At 48.2% G+C, this 20,057-nt stretch overlaps 9 protein-coding genes across 9 annotated transcripts; 6 read left to right on the forward strand and 3 right to left on the reverse strand.

Annotated features, from left to right (window-relative positions):
• Window positions 1-97: 97 nt before the first annotated feature.
• On the forward strand, window positions 98-1,528 carry N7520_000363 (glutamate 5-kinase; the record flags this gene model as incomplete). The annotated part of the gene is made up of 3 exons (XM_057134298.1): window positions 98-442; window positions 498-596; window positions 662-1,528. The coding sequence occupies 3 exons, from the start codon at window positions 98-100 to the stop codon at window positions 1,526-1,528; spliced, it is 1,311 nt and encodes a 436-aa protein (XP_057000234.1).
• Window positions 1,529-1,800: 272 nt separating this feature from the next.
• On the reverse strand, window positions 1,801-2,830 carry N7520_000364 (putative beta-1,6-glucan biosynthesis protein (Knh1); the record flags this gene model as incomplete). The annotated part of the gene is made up of 4 exons (XM_057134299.1): window positions 1,801-1,869; window positions 1,925-2,417; window positions 2,478-2,578; window positions 2,651-2,830. 4 exons carry the CDS (start codon window positions 2,828-2,830, stop codon window positions 1,801-1,803), a joined length of 843 nt encoding a protein of 280 aa, XP_057000235.1.
• Window positions 2,831-3,097: 267 nt separating this feature from the next.
• On the forward strand, window positions 3,098-4,109 carry N7520_000365 (signal recognition particle receptor subunit beta; the record flags this gene model as incomplete). The annotated part of the gene is made up of 2 exons (XM_057134300.1): window positions 3,098-3,310; window positions 3,372-4,109. 2 exons carry the CDS (start codon window positions 3,098-3,100, stop codon window positions 4,107-4,109), a joined length of 951 nt encoding a protein of 316 aa, XP_057000236.1.
• A 935-nt stretch (window positions 4,110-5,044) lies between these two features.
• Window positions 5,045-6,493, forward strand: N7520_000366 (hydrogen/calcium exchanger domain-containing protein; the record flags this gene model as incomplete). The annotated part of the gene is made up of 2 exons (XM_057134301.1): window positions 5,045-5,844; window positions 5,908-6,493. 2 exons carry the CDS (start codon window positions 5,045-5,047, stop codon window positions 6,491-6,493), a joined length of 1,386 nt encoding a protein of 461 aa, XP_057000237.1.
• A 466-nt stretch (window positions 6,494-6,959) lies between these two features.
• On the forward strand, window positions 6,960-8,669 carry N7520_000367 (uncharacterized protein; the record flags this gene model as incomplete). Its single annotated transcript, XM_057134302.1, has 4 exons — window positions 6,960-7,135; window positions 7,194-7,473; window positions 7,523-7,999; window positions 8,055-8,669. The coding sequence occupies 4 exons, from the start codon at window positions 6,960-6,962 to the stop codon at window positions 8,667-8,669; spliced, it is 1,548 nt and encodes a 515-aa protein (XP_057000238.1).
• Window positions 8,670-10,225: 1,556 nt separating this feature from the next.
• On the reverse strand, window positions 10,226-10,947 carry N7520_000368 (uncharacterized protein; the record flags this gene model as incomplete). The annotated part of the gene is made up of 3 exons (XM_057134303.1): window positions 10,226-10,455; window positions 10,502-10,660; window positions 10,809-10,947. The coding sequence occupies 3 exons, from the start codon at window positions 10,945-10,947 to the stop codon at window positions 10,226-10,228; spliced, it is 528 nt and encodes a 175-aa protein (XP_057000239.1).
• A 682-nt stretch (window positions 10,948-11,629) lies between these two features.
• N7520_000369 (putative cyclin-dependent protein kinase complex component) lies at window positions 11,630-12,430 on the forward strand (the record flags this gene model as incomplete). The annotated part of the gene is made up of 1 exon (XM_057134304.1): window positions 11,630-12,430. One exon carries the CDS (start codon window positions 11,630-11,632, stop codon window positions 12,428-12,430), a length of 801 nt encoding a protein of 266 aa, XP_057000240.1.
• Window positions 12,431-13,030: 600 nt separating this feature from the next.
• N7520_000370 (ankyrin repeat domain-containing DHHC palmitoyltransferase family protein) lies at window positions 13,031-15,518 on the forward strand (the record flags this gene model as incomplete). The annotated part of the gene is made up of 6 exons (XM_057134305.1): window positions 13,031-13,303; window positions 13,391-14,194; window positions 14,247-14,319; window positions 14,368-14,632; window positions 14,687-14,799; window positions 14,857-15,518. 6 exons carry the CDS (start codon window positions 13,031-13,033, stop codon window positions 15,516-15,518), a joined length of 2,190 nt encoding a protein of 729 aa, XP_057000241.1.
• Window positions 15,519-17,190: 1,672 nt separating this feature from the next.
• N7520_000371 (L-ornithine N(5)-monooxygenase) lies at window positions 17,191-18,714 on the reverse strand (the record flags this gene model as incomplete). Its single annotated transcript, XM_057134306.1, has 2 exons — window positions 17,191-17,812; window positions 17,864-18,714. The coding sequence occupies 2 exons, from the start codon at window positions 18,712-18,714 to the stop codon at window positions 17,191-17,193; spliced, it is 1,473 nt and encodes a 490-aa protein (XP_057000242.1).
• Window positions 18,715-20,057: the final 1,343 nt, after the last annotated feature.

The following is a 20,057-nucleotide window of genomic DNA, read 5'->3' on the forward strand; positions in this document are numbered from 1 at the left end:
ATGTTTACTACATCTTGACGGACTTCAGCAACCATGGCCACGTCGGGTCTAACAATTGTGATTAAACTAGGTGCGGGGGATACCTATAAATGTCGAAATGACTAAAGACCGCAATCGGACTGACATTGGTGCGTTACAAATAGGAACAAGTTCGATTGTCGACGAGAAAACACATGAACCTATTCTCTCTATTCTCACATCAATCGTGGAAACGGTAGCAAAGCTGCGAAAAGATGGTCATCGAGTCGTTCTAGTCTCGTCGGGTGCAGTCGGTGTTGGTCTGCGAAGAATGGATGTCGACGACAGACCAACCTATCTGCCTCGAATACAGGCACTTGCTGCTGTTGGTCAGTGCCGACTCATGAGTCTCTGGGATAACCTCTTCTCTCATCTTCGAGTCCCTGTTGCTCAGATTCTTCTGACGAGAAATGACATTGCCGATGTGAGCTTTCAAAATCCTGTTTACTGCTGATGACCTCCCATACTAATACCAAGAGAAGAACACACAATACGTCAATGCCCAGAATACGTTTGAGCAACTGTTTGATATGGGTGTGATTCCTATTGTCAACGAAAACGATACCCTGGCTGTTTCCGTAAGCAATCTCCTCTTGTCAGATACAATCGAAGAGGTCATATGATCTAACACATTGGTGATTAGGAAATCAAATTTGGCGACAACGATACCCTTTCCGCAATCACTGCGGCCATGGTCAAGGCCGATTACCTGTTCTTGATGACCGATGTAGACTGCCTATACACGGCTAATCCGCGTAGCGATCCCGACGCTCAGCCGATTGAAGTCGTTTCTGATATTTCAACCTTGGAGGCTGATGTTTCATCCGCCGGTTCAGCTCTGGGCACCGGGGGTATGAGCACCAAGATTGTGGCTGCAAAGCTTGGCACCAGTGCCGGTGTGACGACTATTATCACCAAAAGCTCAAAGCCCGGGAATGTTCATGAGATTGTCAAGTATCTACAGACACTTCAAAATTTCGGGAACGATGACGCTGCGACTATCGCCAATCTACCGAAACCCCCTCTCCACACTCGATTCCTGCCCTCTGACGCCCCAATCCAGTCTCGAACATTCTGGTTACTCCACGGACTGACACCCCATGGCTCTTTATACATTGACCAGGGCGCCTACGAGGCACTCCTTAATAAGGCGAGTCTTCTCCCTGCTGGGGTACTTGGAGTCGAGGGTCATTTCGGACAACAAGAAGCTGTACGCTTAATTGTTGTGGATCGGCCCTCTCCCGATGCTCTGAATGGGGATTTCCCTCACCACGCCCAGGAACCTAAGGAAGTGGGTAGAGCGATTGTGAATTATGGAAGTATCGAGATCGCACATATCAAGGGCCATCGCAGCACGCAGATTGAGGCATTGCTTGGTTATGCGGATAGCGATTATGTGGCACTGCGGGACAATATCTCGTTTCACCCTGAAGATCGGCACAACCACCCAGTGACTGCAGCATTAATCCCAGCTCTGGAGGAGTGGAAGTCTCCCCAAACATCACCATGACCGCGGAGAGGGACAGACTGTTCTAGAAAGTCAGAGTTGCATATTGACATAGGCGTGGACATGAGTTTTACATGATTGAACGTGATATGCCTTATAGAAGTTTAACGTGAGAATAAAAATTTGAGGAAAGATACACCATTATCATCCTCGTATGATACTAGTCAAAGTTGTTGGTTCCATTTAACTAGGAGGACGTGAATGATACACTGAATAGTGAAAAGCTTCATAAGTTAAGATTTGCCACTGCGGTAAATTCAACCGCGCAAACGTAATCAAATATTTCGACGCTCCATCCAATCTTGCATCCTCTTGTCTAATGTTGGCATCGCAGCCGGGGCCGCCTGAGAAAGGGTTAGCATAAAGTCAATGTCTCCTTATCAATGACAGTATACGGACCGTATTCTCTATACTGTGGGTTGTCCATGTCGCGTATGCGGTATCTGTATAATCCACAGTGGGAGCAGGGAGATACGTGGTGGCGATAGAAAAAGGAAAAGGTGGGTATTGAGGTGTTGCTGGCTTGTTCGCGATGGTGCTGCCCGCTCTCTTCGGCATGGGAGCATACTTGGTCCGGCCCATCTGCTCTCCGTATGGGATCGTATGGGGATCAACAGCCAAGCGCTTTCGCAGTTCATGTCGGTCTAGCTCATCGCCTGAAGTAGGTACTGGGAACTCCAAAGTAGACTGGGATGCATTCAAACTTCGGGTGGCTTCAGGGGGATCAAGGAGATTGGAGTCGTCTACCATATATAATGATATGGGAATAGGTTGCATGAGCTTGACCGCATCAGCTACCTTGGTGGAGAAAGTGCCTTTCATGTTGGTTAGAGTGAAATGGGATGTCATCCCAGATGGTGCATCCGTGTTGGATGGAACAATCTTTAGGAAGCTAGATGGGTCAGGTCAGCTTTTCGGTATATTATATCCATAACTGGAAATGGAAGCGTACTATGCGTTTGGGTCATTTCCTCCGACGCTTTGATCAACCCGAAATGACACCCAGTCACCAGATGTATAAGAAACATCTTTAATAACTTGCACTAGTGTTTCCTATCCATGAAATGTTGTTAGCTGTATAGATCCGAAAACCAAGCCATGATAAAATTGCTAGAAGCCACCTACATATTCACCTGTAGATTCATCTCCAGCACAAAGCCAGAGGTCGTAAGGTGCCGATAATACACCGTCAAAGCCCCAAATGATACTCACAACATCTTGACTGTCAAAGGTCAGGCCACTAATGGTCTGAGCCGCGGCGGCTGTAAAGAGGGATATAGCAGACCACAGTCCAGAAAGCCTCATATTGAAAATGGAGAGTATGTTAGAGATGAGAAGTGACCAAAGGGCGAAGAGAAAGGTAACACATTTTCAAGTTCTTCCCCCCCCCCCTTTGGTCCATTGGTATGTTAGAGCTTCATTCCAACCCTTTCCAAGTACAGTAATAATATGAAAACACGATAAGATAAGAGCATATAAGATCCGATAAGCAAAACTGGTCCGTGCTATCGAACAACTTACTACTAAGCTTCCGGAAATCCAAATCTCCTTCTACCCGTTCATCAGCCCACTATGTCAAGCCAGGCCAGTTGGAACTCCGTGACAGGGATTGCGACCCTTCTCTTTGATGGAAATTTAGTTGCTATTGCTATCGCGATATTGTTCACTTTTGGTGTACCCATTCTTTTACATGTCCTCTTTTTCCAAGCTGCAGCGTCGCCGCCCTCGAGCAACTTCCTGTTATTGGGCCCCAGCGGGTCAGGAAAAACCGCTTTCACAACCTTGGTAAGCATATGCTCTATGTCTTTCCTCCCACCTTTCTTGAAAATGCTGATTACTTCCTTAGCTCGAGGCGAAGTCCTCCCCGGCGTCAAAGCAGTCACTTTCTACTCACACCTCTCAGACCTCGACCTTCGTGTCGGTGAGTTTGCCACCAACTGTTCCTACCGCGTCCAACCGCTACCGATCCGTCAATGATCCCTCATTGAAAGAGGCTACGCGAAACCCCATTCGATTCCAGGTAAAGGATACTCCCGGCCATGGCAAGCTCCGTGCTTCGCAAGGCATTGCGGCGCTTCAGTCCATGGTTGGTTCCAAGGATGTGAAGAATAAGATTCGCGGGGTGCTCTTCATGGTGGACACTGCAGCCCTAGTCGACGAAGCAATTTTGCGGGATGCGGCGACCTATCTGCATGACGTTCTTCTGGTTCTTCAGAAGCGGGAGCTGAATAAGTCTTCCACCAAGCGATCCATGGAGATCCCCGTCTTGGTGGCTGCCAATAAGCAGGATCTGTTCACGGCTCTACCCCCGGGTTCCGTGCGGGAGAAGTTGGAGGCCGAGATTGATCTGATTCGAAAGTCCAAGACCAAGGGTCTAATGGATGCGAGTGCAGACACTGCTCTGGATACAGAAGAGGAAGTTCTTGGCAATGATGATGCGCAGGGTGTCTTTAGCTTCAAGATGCTTGAGGATGAAACTAGAGTCAAGGTAGATGTGGTCGGTGGTGCGGTTAAAGGTGATTCGGAGGAAGAATTCGGATCTGGTGTTCGTCGCTGGGAAGAATGGATTGGTATGTGTCTGTAGATGAGCATGTGTGGGCTTCATTGTATATATCGTATAGCAAATTATGTACAACGAAAAGTGGATCCTCAAAAACCTTCACACTTTTCTCTCGATTTGTTTCTTCTTTCCTTTCCTTTTTACTCTCGTTCTTCTCAGAGATTCTGAAGGATCTTTGCTTACTCAGAGAATAACCAACTAACCTTATTTTATGCAGAATATCCTATCTGATTATACGGAGTGCGGTGTACGGAGTACGGAGATGCTAATGGGCTGACTATCTCCACCCCTACTCCATGCAGATGCAGAGAATCTTGGCTTTTTTCAGCTGAGTTGCCGTCCTTGCAGCCAAGACCGTGGCGGTGCAATGCCAAAAACATTCCCCACAAGCCCCAGTCTGGCTCATGGGATTTTTCCCCTATGATTGGGAGTGACCTGGATATAACCCTCGGGCCAGATAAGAATTATCCAAATCTCTTTCTCTATCATCTCCCCGCTTTGGAGGAGGTTGGGAAGGTGATGTTGACTTTCTGTCACAAAACCCCGCAAAAATCAGTGACGACACACCAGAGAAAACAAGCGATAGGAAGATCGACTCTCAATCGTGGATGCCAAGAACCACCGGGTCCTTGTTGTCCTCCATCTTCGTTCATGCACCCGGGCTGATTGGCTATATCGTACTGCCAGCGGTGGAGAGAGTTGCGTTTTTGTTTCCCGCCTCTACTGTATAGACCCGAGACCCGCCTGCTTGCTTTTTCATCTTTTTCCCCCAAGGTCGTCACGATTTGCTTCTCCCCGGGGTAGTCTTTTTGATTTTCATTCTCTCTCTATCTCTCTCTCTCTTTCCCACCTCTAATCTGTGATTCTTATGATATCCCTCTTTCTCCCCTCTCGTTTCGATCCTGAGATTCCTCGTTGATTTTGTTCCCTTGGCAGCGCTAAAGTCATCGACCACCAAAATGGGCTCCATCAGACCCGAAATCGAAGAGTCGCGCACGTATGAAGGCGGGGACGGATTATTCGTTACCCAAGAAAAAGAATCGCATAAAAACTCATTTTTGCCGACATTGGAGAAGCACCACCCAACTCGCTATGTGCTGGGATTGTTTCGAGTAGATAGTGCCGGAGAGAGTGGTCGCTCGGGAGTTCATCCAATTCATTTCTTTCGGGTCGTCTTTAAGAGTGTTTGTACCGCTTCAATGATGGTGAACATTCTCTGGCCCTTTGTCCCTGCCGCGATTGCAATGCACTTCGCGCGACCCGATCTTCATGTCTGGGTTTTCGCCCTCAATTACATCGCCATGGTCCCGTCCGCGAATGTTCTTGGATTTGCAGGAGGAGAATTGGCCAAAAAGTTGCCCAAAACCTTGGGAGTTTTATTGGAGACCGGGATTAGCTGCTCGGTGGAACTTGTGCTGTTCATGGTATTGCTTCACAATGACAAAGCAGGCGAGGGTAATCTCATTCCCGTCATCCAGGCCGCCATTCTCGGATCCATTCTCGCAAACCTACTGCTCTGTCTGGGCACGTGTTTCTTCGTTGGTGGTCTCCGGCGGAATGAACAGGTGTTTCATGAGGCCGTTGCTGAGGTGGGCACAGGACTATTGTTGGTCGCCGGGTTTGGCTTGCTGATTCCCAGCGCTTTCTACTCCACGCTGAAATCGGCCACCAATACAGAGTTCACTCTAGCCATGCTGGAGGATTACACCATGCAGATCAGTCGTGCCACGGCCGTGGTGCTCCTCCTGGCATTTGTAATGTGAGTTATATCTTTTTCACCCCCAAAGCCATGGAAGGTCAATATGCTAAAAGTGAATGGCAGATTTCTCATTTTCAACCTGCACAGCCACAACACAATGTTCGACGACATCTTGGAGACAGATGAGGCGCAAAATAAGGACAAACATAAAGAATTAAACAGAGCAAAGCTCACTTTTGCAGAATGCTTGGTGGCGATTACAGTCGCCCTGACCTGTGTGAGCATGTCGGCGGTATTCCTGGTGCAAGAGATTGAATATATCGTGGCGCTTGGAGTCTCCGACAACTTTCTGGGTTTGATTTTGGTTCCCCTGGTCGAGAAGGCGGCTGAGCACCTGACGGCGGTGGACGAAGCCTGGGATAATCAGATCAACTTTGCCCTTTTCCATTGCCTGGCTCCTTCCATCCAAACGGCTCTGCTCAATGCGCCACTGGCAGTTCTTGTGGGTTGGGGTCTAGGCAAGGATATGAGCCTCAATTTCGAGATTTTCATGGTTGTCCTCCTAGTGTTGTCGATTCTGGTCATTAGCAACTTCTTGCGAGATGGCAAGTCAAACTACCTAGAGGGAGCCCTTTGTGTGTTGATCTATGTCATCATTGCGGTCACAACTTGGTATTACCCCAAGGTCGACGTGGCGTCCACGAATTAAGCCTAAAAGTTCGGGCTTGAGCATCTGATTTTAACCTGTACCTAATATCCTGCTCATCTTCAGCGATCATGTGAAGCGTTCGTATCTACAGTTATATAATCTATATTTGAGCTCTTTTTAACCGCTAGCCTAACTGTGGACTAAACATGTCTTCCATGAGATAGTAAATTGCACAGTTGAGTAGAATATCCGATGTGTTACCCGATCTGGATAAATAAATACATACACGTGACTATAGATACGGAGACTCCGCGGAGCACGATCTCCGAGAGGAAGAGAGAGAGCCTAGCCCATTCACCAGACTAGAGGTTACTGGCACAACTAAAACCATAACTGTCATTCTGAAATTGCATTCCAATCTTCTTGAATTCCCGGTTTTCCCCGTTCTTTAAAAAACAAACACGTCGACTGCTGCACTCCGCCTTGCTGCAAACCGAACTCCACAAGCCACATATACCACAGTTCCATGGAGGTTGCCAACACCGAGGGAATTATCTCGATACTGAGGGAGCGAGATATCTTGATCAAACGCGATGTGATCGAGTCTGCTATGGAAGACCCTGCCGCTGGTCCGGGGAATGCGAAGTGGATGTCCAAACACCTGCGACCGGAAACTCTTCTCTCCACGGAAGAGCTTAGCCTGTACGTCTGATAAGATTGAGTGTCACGGTTGTGATATCCAGCTGATCAAAAGGGTTAGCTATACAAAACTTGAAAATTCCGGTGCTCTTCAACCCATTCTTCGCGACCCTGGCCTTGATGCGACACGACCCTTTCTAGAGGATGATATGCGAAGCACCATTAGATCCCTTGAAGCATCCACAGCAATTATTCAACAAAAGTCTCGCACTTTAACCGCACAATGCGAAATGCTCAAGAAAAAATTGCACCGGCAGGAGGGCTTGGAACAAAATAGAAGCCGGGACATCGCACGGCTGCGGAAGAAGCATGAAGGTGCGAAACAAAACATTACGATTGTGGTAATCATACCCCGGCCAACTCTGAGTGCAACTTGCTGAAAGGTTATAGGCAAACGATCTTTCGGATGAACTAGATGCTGGTTTTCGGAGCGAGACAGATAAAACCGGGGCGGAAAGCAAGCGAATTCTATCATTGCTGTCCAGTCGGTTGAAACATGACGATAGACTGCTTAGCACTCTGGAGAAGCTGATGCCTGTAGTCAAGTCGAATTTCGATGATGCGTCTACTGTCAAGCGAGCAGCACACCTTAGTGAGGCCCTGGCAGACTACAGCGCAGAGGAGATCCATTACCGCTTGGATCGACTATATCTTGAAGAATCAATGCAAGCTGGAGATCTAAATTCCCTTTCCGGAGCAGAGGGCGCCACAATCACTGCATTGGAGGAGGAGCTGGAGGCGTTATATCCCGAGATCGAGATCTTGGCTGAGATGTCCACCAAGCAACAGTTCCACGAGCCCATCCTACGGGAGATCTACAATGGGCACAGCCTGCTTCGGGAGACCTTACAGCAGAAGCTGGAACAGGTGCGGCGATTTCTTTTACTAGTCTAGCATGATATGCGCTGATCCGTGTCAATAGATTCTCGATGTTTTAATCGACATGACTCTTTCCAAGCAGGAATTGACGGCACAGCTAGCAAACCGGGAATCTTTATGTGAACTATTAGAGCAAATCACCATCCTCTATCAAGCCGAAAGCACCAATCAACTTGTGACCCAGTCCTCCTCTCGCCGGGAATCTATTAGGCGGCGGTCCCTGCAGCCTGGCATGGTCCTCGGGGCTACACGCAAACCCGCTTCAATGCCCGAGCAGCCTTCGTTGGAAAATCTCCTGCGTCGTATTGGATTGTCACCCGAGTCCGTGCTCCGCCCGCAGGTAGAGGATGGTGGTGCCCAAGGACTTTACGAAAAGCGAATTGACATGTCAGAGGCGATCCGAAATCTCGAGATTGCGGCGGAATCGCCTCTGGTTAGTAATTTGGGCGATTCTGATAGCGCGTCACAGCTTTTGGCCTCTTCATTGCATGGAAATGCCCAATTTGGAACATCGCTGCGCAATTCTAGACAAGAAGGCGCATTGTTGGGCCTAGAGACTGAACTTGCCTCACTTCAAAAGGGGGTGCAGGGGCTGAACCTCAATGTGCTCCATCAGCGGGATAAGACCCAGGCTAAGTTTCTTGAGCGATGGGGTTGAGAAGCGAGTCAATGTAGTACTAATGCTGTCTAATAAGGCCAGAGAGGAGATATGCAGGTGATAAACGTGCAATAAGCCTTGCGGCTTGTTTTCATAACCTCTGAGCCTATAATCGCCATTGACGCGGGAGGAACCCAAACCAACAATCGAACCAACCAATCACTGCAAACTGTAAGCGGCTACGCCCCTCTATACTATGAACCTCGATGCCCGACAACAAGAACTACTGAATCTGATAGTTCTTGGACGTTGAAAAGGGAGAAAGACAAGGCAAAGAAGACAAAGAAGACAAAGAAGAAAAAGAAGAAAAAGAAGAAAAAGAAGAAAAAGAAGAAAAAGAAGAGAAAGACTTGCATGGCATATAATGCGTGCCTCTTGATTCCCCTCACGTGCCTCGATCGCGAAATTTAATCACGACAAGGCAGACTTGATGAATATTCATTCCAGTTCAAAATATGGCAAGCTTAACATGTCGAAATTTGAAAAATAATTGAGATTTAACATCTTCGTCACCTGTGGTTTCCTTGTGGTTTCCCTGCTGACTTTGAGGCTAATGATGCGCCCTGTGACCCTCGAAGTGTATCAGCCACAAGTCTATCACAGAAAAAGGAAAGGGAAAAAACCAACAAATAACAAAGCGCATTGCTGCCTTTTGATATATATTTCATACTTCTTTGATCTGCTTTCATATATATATGCACCGAATCCATCAAAACTTTTTCCTTTGTTCAGTGACGAAAAACTATTTTAATCCAAACATTAAGCCCTAACGATAAAGGAAAATCATCTGCTTTGAGCCTATGACTTGATCCACATGCCGGGCACCTCAACTGCTCTTATTATTCACTATTGACTCTTTCACAGAGATGAGACACTAAATCCTCTTACCGCTGATCATGCCTTTGTTCCTCAATCAAATCCTGTGTTCACATATTTCTTTGTCGGTCGAGGCATTATTCCAAGTATCAACATCAACATCAATATAATATATCGAGTCCTTTCCTGCGGTTCACACATTATTTGAATATCGAGAGAGAAAGACATGCTTATCATTGAGATACGTGTAAGAAGCTTCCCTCGGACGTCTCGCCGAATGTCATCACCCAGTACCAACTTCAACTTGAGCTTCGGTTCATCTGACTTCGATATCGATCGTCGACGACCCCAAACCTTCGAGTGTCACTCCAATTCAAGTTCTTCTTCTTGGGTCGGATGCGCGAGGTCTTCGCCACGTCAAACATACCGGAACTGGGGAACTGGGAGAAGAAGCATAAATCGACCCCACAAGGACTGGTTGTACTCGTGGTTCCGCAGGGATACCTTGCCCAGGAGGGAGAGAAATCTTCCAAGGGCGCAGACACCTCGGGTTTATGTTGTGGACCCTCCATATACAAAAGCTATTTATCATCGTCAATCGCCATTTGCCTCTCGAGCACGACTTGCTCCGTCAAGAATGGATCGGACCTTTATTGAGTCTCGGGGGCGCTCTCGATCTCGTTCCAGAAGGGATCGAGAGGTTCATGAACTCCGTGGTTTTGGCAATGCCCGCACGGAGACTACAAGAATAGAAGATCGTCACTCAATACCCGTGCCTCGAAATCGGCTCGTCTCGCCGAGGAATTCCTTTGCTGATTTGCGAGGGCGGTCTCATTCTCGATCTCGCCCCCAATACCCTCGAGAGATTCATGAAGGCCGTGAAAATCGTCCAGAGCTAGAAACCAAAAGAACTCCAACCCGTCATTTCCGGTACCCCCGTGAACGAACTCCAGTCGTTGAACGGGAACCTCTACGTGCAGGGCGTTGGATTTCCCCAAATCGTCTATTCTCCTTACCGAATGAAGAGATGTCACCCCCCGTCATACCTCGATTCACCACACGAGGACTATCCAAGACCAGAAGAACAAGAGCTGGGAAAGAAAGGCGAACGACAACGCGTGTGCCATCCCCAATAGCGAGGTATAACGGACGTTCAGAGGGGCGACCATACAGGACTGTCAGCCGCAGTCCACAACTTCAGCCCCGCCGTGGAGTTGTAATAGAAGAGAGGCATCCTTGTACCGAGCGACCTAATATTATTAATTCTGGGCGTCGTGAAATGTTGAGCTCGAAACGATTTACCTATGGAGAGCATGGACATACACGAAGGGTACGATTCCAAGGACTGCCATCTCGCTTTCTGGAACCGGAACTCTTTAGAGACTTTAGAGATCACCGCAACAGACAAGAGCGGTTTATTGATGAGCGTGGTCCTCTTGATCGTTGGCGGTAAAAATGACATTTGGAGGATTCAATATGTATGTTCAATTGGGCACATTTTGGGTATTGTACACTTGTCTTGGTACATCATATCTTTTTTTTGGGCTGGATTTTTAGAGGAAAGGGGAATTCAATAAGAACAATTAGGAGTTTGAAGCACTTCGAATGTTGTGAAAGGCAATAGAATGTGGAGCATGACATACTTGTCACTTTATCCAGTTAAAAGGACTTCCGGACTCCGTTGGACCTTATCTTTCCCGGAACCACTCTTGTCTTTACCAACTTTTTCTCCCATCTTCCGAGGTTCTCTCATCTGGAAATTCATCTGAGTTTCACCTTCTATGAATGATCGAACCTAGAGTAAGTCTTTTGATTCGCGATCCCCCCCCCCTTCGGCATTCCAGGTACATGTTGACACATTGAGGCTGCCTAGGTTCCCCCATAGGTCCTATACGTTCCACAGTTTCTCGAATCGATCTCACCCCTCCCAGATTAGCTGCTCTCGTTGCGTTCAGTTCAATCGCGCCCGTTGATTCTACACCTTCATTTGCCACAACTTTAGATCGCCTCGCGCTGAAGTGACTGCCCGCATTCTCCTGGGTCATAAAATGAGATATTTATTCGAAGATCCACCGTGTGCCAGGTGCGCTATTCAATCAGTGACAGCTCCAGAAGAGTGTGTTGTACAATAAACAAGGATAACGATGGCCGCGGTCATGACACAAATCGCTCCCCAAGGCATGCGATCGCCAGGATCTTTGTTGAAACTCGGCTCTCCGAGCGATGGAGCTGGAGCCGGAGCTGGAGCCGGAGCTGGAGCCGGACTGGAAGAGGCCCAAACACAACCCAATGGGGTTGCAGCAGTCTTTGAAATGTCCCCGGAGACTGCAATGCAGATGCTATGTAACAATCTCGAAAAGCTGCAAACCCACTTCGCGGCAACGTCCACCGAACCCAATTCATCCAGCTCCACCCCGGCGGAAAGCGAGATTCCGACCGATGGGGAGTCTCATCTGCAGGCGGTGGGCCTGCACTGTGGGGATCCCGGTCACGCGGCTGACAGGACCCGTGAAGAGGCCTTTCAACTGGCGATATTGTCCCGGAAGTTCCTTTCGAAAAAGGTGCCTCCTATCCCCATCAGGGATTACTTGATTCGACTTCATCGATATTGTCCGATGTCTACAGCGGTCTTCCTTGCTACGAGCGTGTACATAACGAGAATGGCTTTGGTGGAGAAGGTCCTCCGGGTGACGCCGAAGAACATGCATCGTCTCGTTCTTGCAGGCTTGCTTGTGGCGACCAAAGCACTTGAAGATCTCAGTTTCCCTCATAGTCGAGTCGCCAAAGTTGGCGGAGTCACTGAGCAAGAGCTCTCCAAACTGGAGATTAGCTTCTGTTTTTTGGCCAATTTTGAGTTGCGTGTAGATGCGCGGATGTTGATGGATGAAATCCAGCTGCGGTGCAACCAAGACTCGTCCAATGACGACACCGGAAGTGCTTCATAATTTTGATACATATCTCATTCCATGTAAACCGAGTAGAATTGGCATGTAAAGTTCTCAATTTGAATTAAGTAATTTCCATAGGAACATAAAAACTTAATCATCAATGTGCAATGACTATGTAAACCGAGTAATTTGGCTGCCTTAACTGAGGCTGAGTAATCGATTCCATATGATTGCCAGTGAAAAAACAAAACTGAAATCGAAACTGATTGTTTCTGTAATTTCACTTTTCTTTTCTATCAAGACGAAAACCATTCAATTTGAAGCAGAAGAAAGAACATCTTGCTTGAAAAAATTGGATCTGTGGACAAGAATTGATTTCACCGCAAAGAACAAGTTGACGATCTGAGCGTCGCTTCAAGGTTTCCCCGAAACAAAAGAAACAATTTCACCCTCGAATTTACAGAACCGTGACTCGGTCTCCTTTTTGGTCTTTGTTCCAACTTCAATTCAGATCTTTTGAGTACTTGTGTTAGGATACACAATGTCCCCTTAGGAAGATCAACGACCGAAAAGAGAAACCCTGGAATCGATCGACTTCTTTACCCTCGGCTTCCCCCCCCGTTCATCCTCCTCCCTTCCCTGTACGACACAACTGCCATGTCTTCCAAGACATCTCCATCGGAGACCTTAGGCAGTAGTCCGTCAGGCCAGACCCCCGGCTCCACCCCCACTGGGAATGGTTCAACCCCTCCGGATGCCGATGTCGAACTCACGAGTATACGGCCCGATGCGCCCAGGCCTTCAATTCCTATAGGGGAGGATATCATGCAGTTGGCTCGGATTGGAGAGATTGGCGCTATGCAGAATCTCTTTGCGACTAAGAATCTGACCGCAAATCATACCGATGCAGAGGGCATTACACCACTACACGTTTGTTTCTCCCTGCGATTTACATGACTCTTCCATTGCATGGTGGGTGACGATGGCCATTTTTCTGACTGTCATATGTTCAAATAGTGGGCGGCGATCAATAACCAATATGCGATGTGCAAGTTCCTCATGGACTCCGGTGCCGATGTGAATGCCAAGGGTGGAGAGTCGGTTGCCACACCTGCCATGTGGGCAGCGCAACGGTGTCATTATTATATTGTCAACCTGCTCCTTTCATATGGTGCGGATCCTCTCTTGACCGACGTTCAAGGCTACAACATTCTTCATCTCGCGACCATTGACGGCAATGCTTTCCTCGTCCTACTCCTCCTTCACCAAGAGATCCCCGTGGATGTCGTTGATCAGCAAGGTCATACCGGGTTGATGTGGGCGGCATACAAGGGATATCCGGCCTGTGTGGATCTGTTCCTGCGATGGGGTGCCAACGCGAATGCGGTGGACGAAGGCGGGTTGACCCCGCTTCACTGGGCGTTGGTGAAGGGCTCCTTGCCCTCTGTGTTGAAACTATTGGAATATGGTGCAGATCGGTTCGCAAAGACCAGCGATGGCAAGTCACCCATGACGGTAGCACAAGAAATGAACACACTGCGGATCTGGAACCGCGCTCTGGCCGAGCGAGGGTATGAACCAGATGGCACCCAGAAACCGGTCCCAATGGGCCTAGCCACATTCGTCCGGAACAAGAGCCTCATGGCCAAGTTCTTCTTCCTCTGGCCGTTCCTGACTCTCCTTGTTGCCATCTGGATGTTGAGTAACCTACCGATTCTCCTTGGTTTACCACTCACCCTAGTCACTCTATTTGGCATGCAATGGACTGCACAGCAAATTGCCAACCGCGGACCCGCTGAGTATCGTATCCTGCAAAAGACGGTATGTTTTTGTGATATCCAGGCCCGTAATGAGCGCTGACAGTTATTATTAGCCGTATCTGGCAGGTGTCTTTGCCGCAACTTTGTTCTGGGTGGGCTTCCGTTATATCTTCCAAATTCTACCTGGTGAGTAACGGTCGTATTGCTGAAGGTGGCACAGCTGACAAAACATAGCCACTTACTCGTCGTATCCCATCTTGAACATCGTGTTTGCAGTTTTTTACTGTTTAACGGCCTTTTTCTACACCATGGCCATGATCGGAGATCCGGGCTACGTTCCGAAGATCAGCAGCCGGAACCAGCAGCGAGAAATGGTGAAGCAGCTGTTTGAGTTGTGGAAGTTCGACGAGGAGAATTTTTGTGTTCCCTGCATGTCAAGAAAGCCACTCCGAAGCAAGCATTGTCGACGATGCGGCCGTTGTGTTGCTAAGCATGACCAGTATGTTGCATATCTCCCCTCGTTACGTCGATATCACCTGACTGATCTGTTTAGCCACTGCCCATGGATTGACAACTGCGTTGGAGCGAATAACCTCCGTCACTTTGTTTTATACATTGTCTGTCTCGAAATTGGCATCATCCTATTTGTGCAGCTTACCATCGGTTGTGAGTGCCTTCATTTTAATAACGTATTTAAGCAGACCTAGGGCTAACGCATCCTAGACATCACCGATCTGCCCTCTCCCGTAGGCGCCAAGTGCAGCATCATTAATGACCAGCTATGCGATTACGTATCTCGAGACACGTTCACCCTGGTTCTCAGTATATGGACCATTCTTCAGTTGGTGTGGGTTACGATGCTGTGCGCTGTACAGCTTGTCCAAGTGTCGCGCAACCAGACGACGTATGAGAACATGAGAGGCCACTCCATCGACCGATCCCTTCCCAGTTCCCAGGCATTTGCGTCAGCCATGACAGCTGGGACAACGTCGATGGATGCGGCGGGACTCTCTGCCGCCGGACAAGGCCCTAATCCAGCCTTGGCACACTCCCACGGACCCCGGCGAAAGACTGGCTGCCTCACACAATGGTCGGCTCTTCTGGGTATTGACACCTTCTTTGCCACGGCCAAGGATGGTCTTCGGGATGGACCACATGCGGGACGGTCTCGGAATCCTTTCTCTCGTGGTATAACCACCAATTGCCGTGACTTTTGGTGTGACCCTGCCCCGATCTTTGGCAAACGGGAGACTGGTGCTGCGATGCTGGGAGGTGAAATCATCAACTATCACGACATGTACGAAACCCCGCTTCGCATGCGTGCCGGTCGATCCGGTGACGGCTACCGCAGTGTGGCAGACGAAGACCCTGAGCGCATGGTTTAAGACCATTTGTTTTAATCGGCCACGACTTTATTCCCATTTCTGAGAGTTGCATATTACATCGGTAAATTCCCTTTCGATTCACGGGTCTCATGTATGACTGCAGTGACGGTGTTGCATTTGCGTGGCATATGAATTTTTCCGGTTCTTTTGTTCACCGACATATGCCTAGTGTTATGTCTTATTTGCATTCAGAACCCTTGTACAGTGGACGTTAGATAATGAAATCCTTGACAACCTCCGTTCTGACGGTGTGATAAGATAGAAGGCCCCTGCAGCTAATGTTTAGGCACAATGCAGGTCTGGACGATCCATGCGTCTGCAGGGACTTCTGGAAAGTTGTCTCTTTCCCGCTTGCCAAGCCGAACCCAGCTTATACCCACCTCGGTAGCGCAGGCGATGGGCCACACCGACTCTCGGAAACCGATGACAGGTAAGTCCCACCGGATCGGGGGACACATGATTGATTTCCGGTCATTTCTCGGACGATCGAACAGTGTCCTAAGAGTAGTGTAATCCCCAGATATAATATAACCTTCAACCAAGTAAAGTATATGTGGGATCATTCCGATCCGATATCGCCCCAACTGTCTTTTCTGCTGACAAGCAATACCCTCGTCTCGGTTGCATCCGGATCCAGTCTAGAATCATCAGTCTGTTCCAAGGCATTAGCGTACACGGTGGGGAACACATGTTTCGTATTCCAGGTTTAGCCCCAATCAATCAAATCAATCAAATCAATCAAATCAATCTTTGGGGGATTGAGCGGGTCACTCGGGTCCACGGAACAAGGGCAGAACAAAATACACAATGGAGTCTCATCTCTCTAGAGAGAAGGGAAGTGATTAGCGGTGGATTGATTATCCACAGAAATCTGGGGTTTCACGATATTTTCAGGTATACCTAGGTAAAATCAAAACATAGGAGAATGTGAGAATAGTAAGCAGGAAGAAGATTATGCCGATCGGAAATTTACTGATCAGATAAAAAAGGGATTTTTATCTGATGGCGCCACTTATCCACTTTTGATCTTACAGTTACAGTTAGTAACAGTAACAGTAACAGTAACAGTAACAGTAACAATGACAGTAACAGTAACAATAACAATGACAGTAACACAGTAACACAGTAGCACAGTCCTTCATTCTCTTCACATTTGCCCGAGTAATAGATCAGCGTGATCAACGTTTTATGAGTTGCTGACCAAATGAGGGTCCTATCATATCAAAATGTTCTTAGGCCTTTGGAGAGCTTTTTCTTCTATTCTTCTCCTGTTCTCTTCTTTTCACTTGTTTTTCTTTTACAGCCAAGACCATGCCTGGTTCGCGCGGTGTCCGAGGCCGTGTCCGTCTTGGCTTGAGCCTGACCAAGATATAAACCCCACCAGTGTTTTATTCAAGCTTAGGCTAAAGAGGAAGGAGAAAAAAGAAGGGGAAAAACGTTGGAAGCTCAATTGAAATACATCATGTCATTGGAAAAAAATAATCTAAAACACCGTGTCTAAATACACCAAGCCAAAGCCCAAAATAAAGAAAATGATCATGCTATGGAATGAGAATTAAAGTAACCGAAACCAAAAACCAACCACCTAAACCAAAATAGGAATAATCTGGCGTTTTGGTATAATTTTTCTTTTCGTTTGGGGTCCTAAAAGCCCCACCAATTCCCCATACCATTACAGCATCGCTCGCAACCGGGTGTCTTGCACTGACGCGCCCAACAGCTGTTCACCAAATACCGAATTGACAATCTCACCACCACGTACCGCCAGGATGGATAGCAAGCTGTCACTAAGACCGTGGGTCTTTTCATTACAGCCCTGCAGCCAGATACCCGCATGACGGCTGACCTTGCTGTCATCCAACTGGACCCGGTAGTCGCGGCCGGGGGTCCACACCGTCTGACCGGCAGGTCGCAACCCGCGCACCTGCTCTAGCAGCTGCTCGTGCGCATCACGGAAGTAGCCAGTAGCCACCATCAACGCATCCACCTCCAAAACCTCCTTACCATCGGTGTGGTCATCGTTGATCGACTTGACGTGCACGCGCATGCGAGACGCCGGGTTGTGGTGCTCAATACGACCAATGGCTCGCTCCGACAGGATACGGTGCTGCCATTGCTTCTCATCGGGGTTCTGCATGCGTTGCAGGTACATGGTGTTATAGATCTCCTCAATCAGCTCCAGACGCACCACCGAGTAGTTGGTGGCCTTTTCGATCGCAATGCGCTTGGCACGCTCCTCCGCGGGCAGCTGGAAGAACTTGTCCACCCGCTCTGGGTTGAAGATCTCGTTGACGCTGAAAAAGTTAGTAAAAAAAATCAAACCTGGAAAAAATAAGGGCACATACAAAGGAGAGTCATCACTGGGCCGCAGGGCTGTATCCCGGAGGATCAGGGTAGTGTTCGAGTTTGGGTACCGCCGTTGCAGGTCGTGGAAGATCTCGGCCGCGCTCTGACCGCTACCCACGACGGCAATCTTATAGTTGGCACTCTCGTTCTTGAGCAAAGTAGGCAGAGTAGTGCAGTATTTAGACGAGTGCATGATGCGCGGGTCCTGAGGGAAGCCCGGGGGCATCTTGGCCTTGCCACCAAGGGCCACCACGACCTTGCGAGCTCTCCGAGAAGAGATCTGACCAGACTCGATGTTGCGCGAGCGAATCACAAAGTATTCCACCACCCCGTCGGTGGTCTTTCCGGGGACCACCTCCACAACCTCCTCGCCGTAGTTCACGACGTTCTCAAATCGCTGCGCACACCAGCGCATGTAGTCCTCGAATTCCATGCGAGCCGGTAGGAAAGTTCCCAGGTTGGTAAAGTGGATGAGGCGTTTCTTGTGATGCAGGTAGTTTAGGAAGGTGAAGCTGCTGCGGGGATCACGGAGAGTAGCCAGGTCCTTGATGAAGGAGATCTGCATGCGCGATCCAGGGACCAGCATACCCGAGTGCCAGGCGAATTGCTTCTGGCGCTCCAAGAAGCACACCTTGGGCTTGAAGCCCGCAGGGGTATTGCGGGTCAAGGCCGGGTCCATGGCATCGTGCAGGGCAATACCAATGGCGAGGGAGGCTGGACCGAAGCCTACACAGAGTAAGTCGTGCAGCTCATCAGCACCACTGGGACGCAGCAATGAGCGTGCTGGGGAAGGCTGTGTGCGTGGCTCCTTGTGGATGGGAAGCTCTGATCTCCGAGTAATTGGCTCCATTGTTGGGGGAAATGAAAGGATCAAGCAAAATATGAGCAGATGATATCCAAAAGAACCCGGGAACTAAAGAATGGAGCTAAGGAGTGAAGAAAGTAAAAAAGTCAAGGAGGAGCCACGACTTATGTACAAGGGGAGCTAGGTAGACTGGATGGGAAGCTCCACTCGGGGATTTCTTCTTTGAGGTAGAAACAGTCGGATCCAGGCGAACGGAGATTTGACGTGCCGTACTGATACGTTTCGAATGGTTCCACACAGGTGGAAGCAAAATAATGGAAATTTACCTCGGAAGCGGATCAGATAAAAAAAAATCGGTTCAAAAGTGGAGAAAGTAAAAGCCACGAGCCACGAGCCACGAGCACGAGCACAAGTTACCAGTAATTCTGAGTGATTTAAATTCCATATCAATCAGTTCTCCACCAGAGAAAGCAGGATCAAAGGTGGTTTCCACAATTATATAAGTTTTTTTTTTGTTAGAAATGAATGAATGAAATTCCGTTAAGATCGACTCCCCACTTTGGTTCCTTGCACATGGTCATGCAAGGGAAAAGAGCAGAAAAACCAAGAAAGTTTTTAAGGAAAAGAGAAAAAGAAAAGACTAAAAAAGCTCCGCAGCTGCCCGATGTCGGTATTGAGTACTCGGTACAAGAACGGGCATTACCCGTATGGTTATGTTTGGTTGTACCAGTGACTTAATCTTGGCACACGCACTGATCCCGAGGTGGGGACAGCTATATGGGCAAGGGAAAATATTCCCTTACTAAACCTACTACTGGATATATGCCTTGCCTCGTCTATTTTTCCTGAAACGTGGAGTTGCAAAACATTATAGCGCTTGGGCATGAGATCTTGATCTTCAAGCCTGATATATCTTGTAAATCAGTATTACCTTCACTATCATAGGTCAAAAGATCACAAAGAGGAAGAAATACAGGTTTCAAGATTACGTCATTTGTGTACGAATGCCACTTTTTCTTTCTTTTCTCCACTTCCAGTCCGAAGCGAAGAACAGAACATTTTCAATATTACAGAGTATTGATATCTATACAAGTACATAGTGATATAATGAATCTAATATAGTTGGTACTAAACACTGGCTCTACTAGTCATAGGTCGCCAATACCTCCCAAAGAAACAAAGAATAAGCATAAAATCCAAAGTTTCTCCGTTCAAGGCCGATACCATTTCGGCGCCTGTCTCGGTCATTTGGCTCTTGCTACCCGACTACTTTGGAAACTCCGTAAAACTAAACTTGAAGTGATCAAGGTAAAAACCCTCAAGATTTAACCTCTTCCTGATCCTCTTTCCCTTCCTCTTCTCCCCCTCTTTCAAATGTTCCTTTCATT

This window comes from Penicillium odoratum (assembly GCF_028828045.1).
Source record: "Penicillium odoratum strain IBT 22623 chromosome Unknown utg000001l_segment0_segment0, whole genome shotgun sequence".
NCBI classification, from domain to species: domain Eukaryota; kingdom Fungi; phylum Ascomycota; class Eurotiomycetes; order Eurotiales; family Aspergillaceae; genus Penicillium; species Penicillium odoratum.